The 11139-nt window shown below is 45.5% G+C and overlaps 1 protein-coding gene across 3 annotated transcripts in view; it reads left to right on the top strand.

The window, feature by feature from the left end:
- Positions 1-4: 4 nt before the first annotated feature.
- FANCD2 (FA complementation group D2) overlaps positions 5-11139 on the top strand; it is a 208938-nt gene continuing 197803 nt past the window's right edge. The window contains exons 1-4 of one of the 3 annotated variants that reach the window (XM_059716124.1): positions 5-90; positions 2518-2688; positions 9179-9268; positions 9706-9843. In XM_059716124.1, the coding sequence (XP_059572107.1) occupies positions 9202-9268; positions 9706-9843 (205 nt within the window). In that variant the 5' untranslated portion in view covers positions 5-90; positions 2518-2688; positions 9179-9201. Of the gene's footprint in view, positions 91-2517; positions 2689-9030; positions 9052-9178; positions 9269-9705; positions 9844-11139 lie in introns of those variants that run through there. The other 2 variants (XM_059716123.1, XM_059716125.1) reach the window with 2 other exon arrangements.

Raw genomic sequence — 11139 nt, 5'->3', positions numbered from 1 at the left:
GCGCCTTCTCGAACGTACCAGGAACTGCGTCATCATAACGCGACAGCAGCCACGACCTGGCGGGAAATTCAACTCTTGTGAGCGCGAGCGGTAGGTGCGGCGCGGCCTACATCTCCCTCGCGGGAGCAGCCTGCGGAGCCGCGATGGCGGGAGGTGCTTGTCGCGGGATGCTGAGGCCGCCGGCGGTGAAGCCTGTGTTGGGTTTGCGGCTGTCCGGGAAGGGCAGGGACCGGGCGGCTGCAAGGGACTCTTTGGGGCAGGCGGGCTGTCGAGATGCAGCCGTCGGTCCATCAGCGCTCGTAGACATGGTCTGCCTGCAGCCCGAGCCACATACGCGAAATTCCTCTGTGGCTCTTGGACGCCTTCAGTTTATTGGAGCGGGGCCTTGTATGTAGAGCTCGAATCTAAAACCCAGGTGTCTAAAGTTGCCAGTTGGGAACTACTGACGAGTGAAGGCACCTACTCTAGCAGTCCCTTTCTGTTGACAAATCACCCCATTTGTTGCAATCACCCACAGTTCATACAAACACAGAGTAGGGAGCATAACGGACAAGTAACTCGGCATGAAGCCCCAGTCCAATGCTGTACTAAGTGACCCTCACATGTATGTCAAGGGAAGTAGTGAGCAGGTAGAACCTGGTGACTAATCTCTGGCTATCACATTACTGATATGATTACTATCTTGATATCTAATTCTAGTGACCACATTTTTAAAGGGTATTGAAAAATTGGAGAGGGCACAGAAAAGCACCACGAGAATGATTTTAGGTTTTGAGAAAATGCCTTCTAGTCTTGAAGGGCTCAGTTCTGCTAATTTATCAAAGAAGAGGTGATTTTGTTGCAGTGCATAGGTACTTAAAGTACTGTGTACCAAAAGACTTGTTAATTGTGTGAGTTGAATGCCTTTCTGGAAGATGTGCTTTAGTCAGATACAGGGAATGATCCTAGTCTGTATGATATTTAGGGGCCTGTGATGTATGGAGTTTCAGACTTGATCTAAAAGTACTTTCTTGCCTATAAAACCAGTGACCGTCCTATGCGTTTCTAGTCTACCCTCTTTGTGCATTTTCTGAAAATCTGCTTTCTGGCAGGGCTCCTATTGAGAAAAAATAAGCGGTGACAATTTGCTGTAATTGCAGCAACACCCACCATCATGCCTGAATAACATTGCAATGACCACATAAATAAAATAAAGTAGGAGTGAATTTCATCACAAATTCAATAGTGTGCTATTGGAGCTTCCTTACTGGAAATCTTCAAGCGACCTGGGGCAAGGGCTTCTGCTGCTGCTACTGCTGTTGTGGTGATGGTAGTATAAAAAGTTCTGTACTTGGGTAAATGTCCATGCTGGAGTTTATGGTTCCATACACTGGAAGTCCTGCGTTCAGGCTCTGAATGCCTCTAGAAATGTGGCCCTTTCATGTGTTACCATAAACTTTGGACCATTTGGTCTTTAGAGACACAAGACACCAGCCCAGGGGTGAGCAAAATATGGCCCGCGGGCTGGATCTGGCCTGCCAGGCCATTCTATCCAGCCCATGGGGCTTCTAAAAATTTAGAAAATTATTATTTATCTGCCTCTGGCAGCCTGTCAAAGATGACAGGAGCCAGGGGCAGTAGGACCCAGGGGGAGCTGATGACAGAATTAAGCAGCCCTGAGCAGCAAGGCCAGCTCGGCCCCACTCTACCCCCAGGCCCAACTAGAAGCCTCTGCCTACTAGAGGCTTCTGACCTGGGACCCTGGGGCTGTTCCCGTCTCCCTGTGCTGGAGGGAAATACAGATAAGAAGGAGGGGGGAGGGAGGCAGGGAAGGACCGCAACTGATCAACCCGGTTGCCAGGGCCAGGCCCAGCTGGGTTGGGCTGCCTTCTGTGGTCCTGGCACTGCAGCCGGGAACCACGTGGTGCTGGAGCAGCTGGCCGGGGGTGGGGAGGAGGAGTGTGGAAATGGCTGTGGAAGGTGGGGGGAAGGAGCAGCGAGTGGGTGTGCGGAGCACAGCAACAGCAGGGTGGGAGCGTGGGGTTTGCACTGACAGGGCCCAGGGCAGGGTTTTCATGGAAGATGCTTATGTGTGATTTGTTTTATTGGGGAGAAACTTTTGCATGTCAGCTTGCACGTGGTTCTTTACAGAATGGGACCTTAATCTAATGAAGCTAATGTGCAGCAACTCCATGATAAAAGAAATCACGCACAAGTGTTTTCCATGAAAATGGCTTTTCTACCACATTTTTCAAGCCCTTCAGTGACCAGCTAGTGATGGGAGCAGGATTGTGATGCCTGGAAGCTCTTAGTCCTGAACTGGCACAAAGGTAGCAGTTACAAGAGAGTTGTCTAGCACTTGGATGAGGCAAGAGTGCAGCAACTGTAACTGTGACTGAGCAGCCCTCTTCAGGATCTGCTGTGCTCATCCCACATGGGAAGGGGCTAGAAAAGATGCCTACCTTGTTCCTGACTGGATAACAGTGTCCAGTGAGATCACCTTTACTGTAGTTGAAATCAACCAAGACATGCAATCAGTTTCAGGACCCAGAACATCAAGACCCTCATGGAGTGAATACACTGAGCACCGCCCCATCATGGCTCAAGACTTCAGATGACACATTAACATTGCTGCACAGAATGAGACCCAACAAGTGGGAGCTGGGCAGCTCAAAGAACACGGAGGTGGCTATACCCTCTTTTGAAAGGGTAAGCAGGAATGAGAATGCTTACTTTATGGAGTTGGTTTTGCCATTAAGAATGAACTCAAATCAACCCAACGAGTTCTCTGTCGCAATTAATGAGTACTTCAGGATTCTGTCTTAAATTGGTGGTGAGCCACTACGCCCCTGTTATTAGTGTGTATGCCCCATCTTGATGCCACCAACAAAACCAAGGAGGAAATTGATGCAAACCTTGCCTAAGTGCTTTTTCATGTTCTGGAGGAAAACAGACTTATTCTGCTTGCGATTTCAATGCCAGAGTTGGAAGAGACTCAAACTGTGATGTGATGATTTGATACTGCGGCTAGTAAAGCAAGCAAAATGCTGGCTTGCATCCATAGATGCTTCTCAAGCAAATCACAGGATGTCATTCTCCCATTGTACTCGGCCTTGGTGAGGCCGCAGCTGGAGTACTACGTCCAGTTTTGGGTTCCACAATTCAAAAAGGATGTGAAGAAGCTTGAGAGAGTCCAGAGGAAAGCCACGCGCATGATCATAGGTCAGGAAAACAGACCTTATGATGAGAGGCTGAGAGCTGTGGGACATTTCAGCCTGGAAAAGTATAGGCTCAGGGTTGATCTGGTGGCTGTGCCTATAAGTTTATCAGGGGTGTTTACCAGGATCTGGGGGAATGTTCATTCACCAGAGTGCCCCAAGGGATGACAAGATTGAACAGTCACAAACTCCTCCATGACCGTTTCAGGCTGGATGTAAGGAAGAACTTCTTTACTGTCTGATCCCCCAAGGTTTGGAGTAGACTGCTGCTGGAGGTGGTTCAAGCACCTATTTTGAACGCCTTTAAGGGACATTTGGATGTTTATCTTGCTGGGATCCTATGACCCCAGCTGACTTCCTGCCTCTGGAGCAGGGGGCTGGACTCAAAGATCTTTTGAGGTCCCTTCCAGCCCTAATGTCTATGAATCTGTGAAACCTCTGGAACAGAACCAAGGAATGATAAGGAAGGAGTGGGAACATGGCAGCCTCTTCTTGCCTAATATACTGAACGTGGACTCACCATCACCAACACCCTGTTTTACTAGAGAAACAGGCACAAGACATCATGGTAACCCCTGTGATCTAAGCATTGGCACCAGATTGGCTATGTCATTGTTTGTGCCCAGGATTGCAAAGATGTCCCCATCACCCAAGTTATGCTGACAATTATTGGACTGATAGCCGACTCATTTGCTTGGTTATGTCAACTTAAAATGGCTCCCAAATGATGCCTGCAGCAGAAGCAATGTTGATGGAAGATCAACATCGAAGGACACAAGGACCCAATCAAGCAAGTCCTCTTCCACAGTGCCTCAATGAAAAACTGGCAAATTACAATCAACAACAATGGGAGGATTTAGGCAGTGCTTGGGGTGTCTTCAAGTCCACCCTCATCAGTGCCTGTGAAGAGACTTGGATTCTCTACCAGAAAACCTGAAGACTGATTTGATCAGAATGACTGGGAGATCCAAGAGTTGATTGACTGTAAGCCCAGACCTTTTGTGCTTGGCAGAATGACACCAGCTCTAAGCAAAAGAAATTGAATGACCAACAAGCCAAGGCAGAGGTCCAAAGGAGGACCCACAAGATGAAGAACAGATGATGGGAGGACAAGATGATGGAGATTCAACATCTTACTGACATCCACAATATGTGCAGGTTTTTTTGTGCCACCAGAGCAATCTGTGGTCTGAGCACTCTAGGACCAAACCCCTTGAGATCTAAGGATGGAGGAGACCTGATCAAGGAAAGGGGAGCCATCAACACCCATTGGAAGGATCATTTTGAAGACCTTCTCAACTGAGAGACTGTTGTTGATGAGAGTATTCTCAAGTCCATCCCATAACACCCAGTCAGAGACAGTCTTGGAATCCCTCCAACTCTTTATGAGGTGAGGAAATCCACCAAGCAGATGAAGAATGACAAGGCATCTGGAGCTGATGGAATCCCTGCCAAAATCTTCAAGCAGGGGGGAGAGGAGCTCACATTGCAGTTCCATGTCCTCGTCATAAGCATCTGGAATGACGAGGAAAATCCCAGATAACCTCAGGGATGACATGATCCTGACAATCTTCAAGAAATGAGATGGATTCAACTGTGGAAATTCATAGTGGGATTGCCTTGCTGTCCACCACAGGAAAGATTATTGTGAGAACCCTCCTGAACTGTCTCATTCCACTTGCTGAAGAGTTTCTTCCAGAATCTCAGTGTGGGTTTAGGACATCAAGAGGCATGACTGACATGATCTCCACAGCTTACCGGCTGCAGGAAAAATGCCGGCAACAACATAAATCTCTCTACATGGCTTTCTTTGACCTCACAAAAACCTTCGACTGTTAACTCAGAAGCTCTGTGGAGGATCCTTCTAAAGTATGCATGTGCACCAGTATTCATCACCATTCTTTGTCTGCTCCATGACAGTATGCAAGTGGTGGTTTTCAGTAACAGATCTATCACAGATCCCTTAGAGCAGTGGTTCCCAAACTCTGACAGATTGCACACGACCAACTTCAAATGATACAACCTTAAGTACCTCCAGCACATTTTTGTCATATAAAGTAATTATAATAAATCTGTTAACATGTACCACTGACAGGTTGTCTGCATACTGCTGGTAGTACCTGGACCACAGATTGGGAACTGCTGCCTTAGAGGTTAAGACAGTATTTATGTAAGGCTGCATCATTGCTCCAACACTCTTCTTGATATTTCTTACTGTGATGCTACATCTGACCACCAATAAGCCACCAGCCAGAGTGGAGCTAAACTACCGAATGGATGGCAAGCTTTTTAATCTCAGCTGACTCTGAGCCAAAACCAAGACCACCCTGACCTTAGTTATCAAGCTCCAGTACACTGATGATGTTATACAGTGTGTGCTCATGTGGAAGCAGACCTTCAGGTAATTGTTGACTTGTTTACTGAGGCATACAAGCAAATGGGACAGATGCTTAGCATTGAGAAGACTAAGGTCCTCCATCAACAAGCTCTTAATGAGCAGCCCCCAGTTATAGTAATTCAGATTCACGGTGAGACTGAAGAACGTTGAGTACTTCCTGTACCTTGGATGCCAACTCTTCCAGAAGGCTGACACTGACAAAATCTAATATTGCCTCAAATGTGCAAGTGTAGCCTTCAGATGCCTGAGGAAATGGGTATTCAAAGATTGCAACATCAGATCTGAAACCAAGCTTACTAGTTTATCAAGCACTCATGATCTCCACCTAACTGTACAGAACTGAGATGTGGATGACGTACAGGAGACATCTCAAGTTGCTGGGGAAGTACCATCAACATTCCTATGGAAAATCCTTTGAATCCAGTGGGAAGATAGACACACCAACAATATTGTCCTCTCACAAGCAAACGCCATGAGCACTGAGGCACTGATTACATTAACTTTGCTGGGCCAGCCATGTCATCCAGGTGTCTGACTCCAGACTCCTAAAGAAAGTTTTGTTCTCCCAGCTCAGTCAAGGTGTATGCTCAAGAACAGGGCAGAGACAGTGCTTCAAGGATGTCCTGAAGGCCCACTTGAAAAAATATGACATCAACATCAAGTCATGGGAGACTACCACCCAGGACCTCCCTAAATGGAGGAGGATGAGTCTGCTGCAAGGATCTTGCTACTTTGAAAACTTAGGACAACAATAGGAGACAGAAAAGTGGGAGCAGCAGAAACTGTGTGTTGCACACTAAATCCAGAATTTAGAGCCGCTCATAGATTCATAAATGTTAGGGTCAGAAGGGACCTCAGTAGGTCATCGAGTCCGACCCCCTGCCCTGGGCAGGAAAGAACGCTGGGATCAGATGACTCCAGCTAAGTGCTTGTCTAGTCTCCTCTTGAAGACCCCCAAGGTAGGGGAGAGCACCACCGCTCTTGGAAGCCCATTCCAGATTCTGACAACCCTTACTGTGAAGTTATTTCTAATGTCCAACCTAAATCTGCTCTTTGTCAATTTGTGGCCATTGTCCCTAGTTACTCCAGGGGATGCCCTAGTAAATAGAGCATCTCCTATTCCCTGCTGCCCTCCCCTGATGAATTTATAGGCAGCCACAAGATCACCTCTCAGTCTTCTCTTGCGAAGGCTGAAGAGATCTAGGTCCCTCAGTCTCTCCTTGTAGAGCATTGCCTGCAGGCCTCTAACCATATGAGTGGCCCTCTTCTGAACCCTTTCAAGATTCTCCACATCCCTCTTGAAGTGTGGTGCCCAAAACTGGATGCAGTAGTCCAACTGCGGCCTCACCAGTGCTGCAGAGAGGGGAAGCATCACTTCCCTGGACCTGTTCATCATGCATCTGTTAATGCATGATAAAGTGCGGTTAGCCTTGTTGATCACTTCATTACATTGACATCTAACGTTCATCTTGGAGTCAGCTGTGACTCAGAGATCCCTTTCCACTGCTGTGCTGCTGAGAAGGTCATCCACCAGCCTGTAAGTGTGTTGGCGGTTCTTTTGGCCCAGGTGCAGCACTTTGCACTTCTGTTTGTTGAACTGCATCCTATTTTGTTCTGCCCACTTTTCCAACCTGTCCAGATCCTCCTGGATCTGTTACTTACCCTCTGGTGTGTTAACTTTGCCCCATAATTTGGTAGCATCTGTGAACTTGGACAGGGTGCTCTCCATGTTCTTGTCCAAGTCACTGATGAAGACATTGAATAGCACTGGTCCAAGGACCGAGCCTTGCGGGACTCCACTGCCTACATCTTTCCAGGTCGATATCGACCCATCCACTACCACTCTCTGGATACGAACCCTAAGCCAATTTGCCATCCACCTGACCGTGTAATCATCTACATCACAGCCTGTCAGTTTATTTATGAGAACATCTGGCGTGGAAAAACGTGTCCAAGTTGTAGCAGAGCCTGTTGATCCTGAATTGGCCTCATCAGCCATCTTTGGACCTACAAATAAGCCAGTCATGGAAAACAATCATCCTTGACTTGGAGGGATTGCCAATGTTGATACTTTGGGTTATTTTTGGTGCATCATTTTACACTTATCTATGTTGAAATTTACCTGTCATTTTCTTGCCCATTCAGTCAATTGTGCTGGATCCTTCTGTAGTTCCTCAGAGTCTGCTTTGGTCTTTATCACTTTGAATAATTTTGAGTCACTCAGAAATGTGGCTACCTTGCTATTCATCCCCTTTTTCAGATCATTTATGAATGTGCTAAACAGTACCAGTCCCAACACAGTTCCCTGGGGAACCCAGCTGGTTACTTCTTTCCATTCTGAAAACTGACTATTCATATTTACTCTCTGCTTTCTATCTTTGAGCCAGTTTCTAATCCACAACTGTACGTTTTCTGTAATTGTGTGACTTCATAACTTTAAGAGCCTCTGATGGTGGACCTTGTCAAAGGCTTTTTTTGGATTGACTTGACCTTCTTCCTTATTGACACCCTCAAAAAACCTAGAAGAAAAATTCTGAGGGAACGATGAACACTTACTTGCCTGTCACTGACCTTTGGTGGCACTCTGCTAGGAAAGAGCAGAATCAGTGTAGACTTGTCCTGCAATACACAAAGGGTGATATAAATGCTTTATCAGCAACTGATGGTCAACTGTATGAAAGGGCACTGAAATTCTGAGTAAGATCCATAGGGCATAGTTTCCCTTTTTGATCTCCAGGTGAAGATCATCACCTAAGGCCAGGAGTGTAGTTTCTATGCTGTATGTAGGATGAAAGCCAGATCGGCAGGTGTCCAGGGAACTGATGGCATCCTGATGCATTTGAAGAGATCAGGTGACCACTTGCTCATCAAAAAGGAGAGGTTGGAGACATGGCGATAACCGACTGGGGAGTCAGCATTAGGCTATAGTTTCTTGAATAGAGGCTGAACAATTGCAGATTTAAGATATTCAGCAACCTGCCCTCCCAAAGGGATCGTTAACTACCTTAACTGGCAGTGGCCTCAGTTTCCTGTGACTGGTTCTTATGAGCCAGGATTTGAACAGGTGCAGTTCACAACTGGTTCCCTGCCCCACTCCCTCCCATCCCCCCAAACACATCCTCTGCATCAGAGGGTGACAACTATTTAAAACAGTCCATGTAAATAAATAATAGTCAGGCTTCTTCAACCCTAAACTCTGACTACAGCAAAAGTGGTGGTCTTCAAGCCATGCCAAATACAGGCAAATTTGTCTGCAAAGTATGTAGAAGACTCATCGCAGCTCACTGGAACTTCCTTTTTTTCCCTACTATACATGTGTAAACTGCCTTTTAGAAAACACAACAATCTGTGCTGTATAATGTAGGTGGTGGTGTTCTTTCTCTGTCTGATCAGCAGAGTAATACAGAATGCAGAATAACATTGATTAAGCAGACAGTTTTGGCATTCTCTGAGAAGGTAATCTGCATTTCTGCACTTTCTTCACTATGTGGTGTTATTTATTTGCTTAAATTTGTTTAAGAATTCTAGAGCAAATGTTTATCTCTCTTTGCCTGTTTAATTGTTTTTCCCCGTTGTATTATAGCATACAGCAACTATTTTGTGGCCATGGTTTCAAAACGAAAATTGTCCAAATCTGATGCTCGTGGGGAGAATCCAATTATAGAGTTACCAGGTACGTTTGGCAAAAATGCTTCTTTGAGGTTAACTTGAGGATAAGCTTTTTGGATCAGCAGTGTGCCTCTTGTATGTGTCTGTAAAAGTTCTTGTATGATACAATAATAGTAATTCATTAATGGAGGCTGGGTAAGCCCCTGACTTTTTAAATCTTGGTATTAACTCAGATACCTGGATAGGTCAAAAAGATCTTTCTCTTGTGGACTGGTTGTGCACAAGTAAGTGCTTTATGAGAGTTGTATATATTCTTCTTATATGTTGACGATTTACTACTGTCAGAGATAACCCCAAGGTGTTTAACTCTAAAATTGGTCCAGTACAACAATTTTTACAGAATTTCTTGGGGGAATGCTCATATTGAACTGTTTACCTGTAGTAAAGATTTGCACTGCTTCTTGCATCTCTTGGTTACAATAAATGACCTTGTTTTCTTAGAAGCAAAAAAGTCTCGTATCTCTGATAACAAAAAGCCCTCTGCCCAAGATGGAGTGGTGGAAGATGGTGGTGTACTTGTGGAACTGCTGAGAACATCAGGAATTACACTGAAAACTGGGGAAAGCCAGAATGAAATTGGTATGGATTTAGCATTTATTCCACTTAGTAGTATTTCATAGACATTAGGGCTGGAAGGGACCTCGGAAGATCATCGAGTCCAGCCCCCTGCCCAAAGGGCAGGAAGTCAGCTGGGGTCATAGGATCCCAGCAAGATAAGCATCCAGTTTGCTCTTGAAGGTGTTCAATGTAGGCGCTTGAACCACCTCCGGTGGCAGGCTGTTCCAGACCTTGGGGGCTCGGACAGTAAAGAAATTCTTCCTTATGTCCAGCCTGAAACGGTCTTGTAGTAGTTTATGACCGTTTGACCTAGTTGTCATCCCTTGGGGCGCTCTGGTGAACAAACGTTCCCCCAGATACTGGTGGTCACCCCTGATAAACTTATAGGTTAAACTTATAGTAGTGTATGTGCAGAAGATTAGGGCTGTACAGTAAAGCACTCAGTTCAGGTAGTGCCTACATTAAGGTTAACCTTACCTCTTCCATTCTTTCTGGTTGATGCTCAGAGCATAAGGCAGCTATTATGTCTTTTTTTTTTTATATTTGATGTTCAGTACAAACTTCTGCCTTGATTGCCACACATTTACCAATGCATTCCACAAGCATTTCAGTTCTGCTTTTTATATACCCATGTACAGGCTGTGCAGAACAGTGAGGAATTGTTACTATATAGAGAGGTATGGAATGAGATAAAGTAATATAGTTGAAAGATTTTTCCTTAATGTTCTTATTAATTCAATACAGAAAGGATGAAGTAGGATTTTCTTTGTAGTTTTACAGTAGTTTGTTTTAAAGTTTTACAAAGTTTAGCTGTAGAAGTAGGAACACAGAAGCAGCAAACTGTTAAAGGGAAGCCCCCTACTTCCCTTCCTCTCTCAGGTTAGCCACAGCTTTCAGCAGGCTTGGGGAAGTGATTTGGCTATTTCAAAACAACCTTTTTTCTTGTTTTGAACTAAGCTGCAGGAAATGTTATTGCCACATAGGTCCAAAGTTAAATGTTTTCTTTATTACTTTTTGTCTGGAGCTATCCAGGCTCACTGTCTTCAGGATGCAAGATGTAATTTCCCTTCAATGGATCCCTTTTTTGACTACTGCAGGGCTATCCGACTTTTGAACAGCCAGGGGCTGCATTCTGCTTGGGCCTTGGTCTCTCTCCACCCAGCTGCCTTCTATGCAGATTTCTTGGCTCCTGCAGGCTATGCCTTCCCCTCCCCATTGACAGGAGCAGGAAGCAGAAGTTGGAAGAGGGAGGGGCTTTTTGATTATTCCAGGTTTTTGTTTAACTGAGCATTATGGATAGGAGCTCATAAATGCCAG

This window comes from Alligator mississippiensis, chromosome 12 (genome assembly GCF_030867095.1).
Source record: "Alligator mississippiensis isolate rAllMis1 chromosome 12, rAllMis1, whole genome shotgun sequence".
NCBI classification, from domain to species: domain Eukaryota; kingdom Metazoa; phylum Chordata; order Crocodylia; family Alligatoridae; genus Alligator; species Alligator mississippiensis.
Note: the sequence above shows the minus strand (reverse complement) of the source record. Positions and strands in the feature narration are given on the sequence as shown.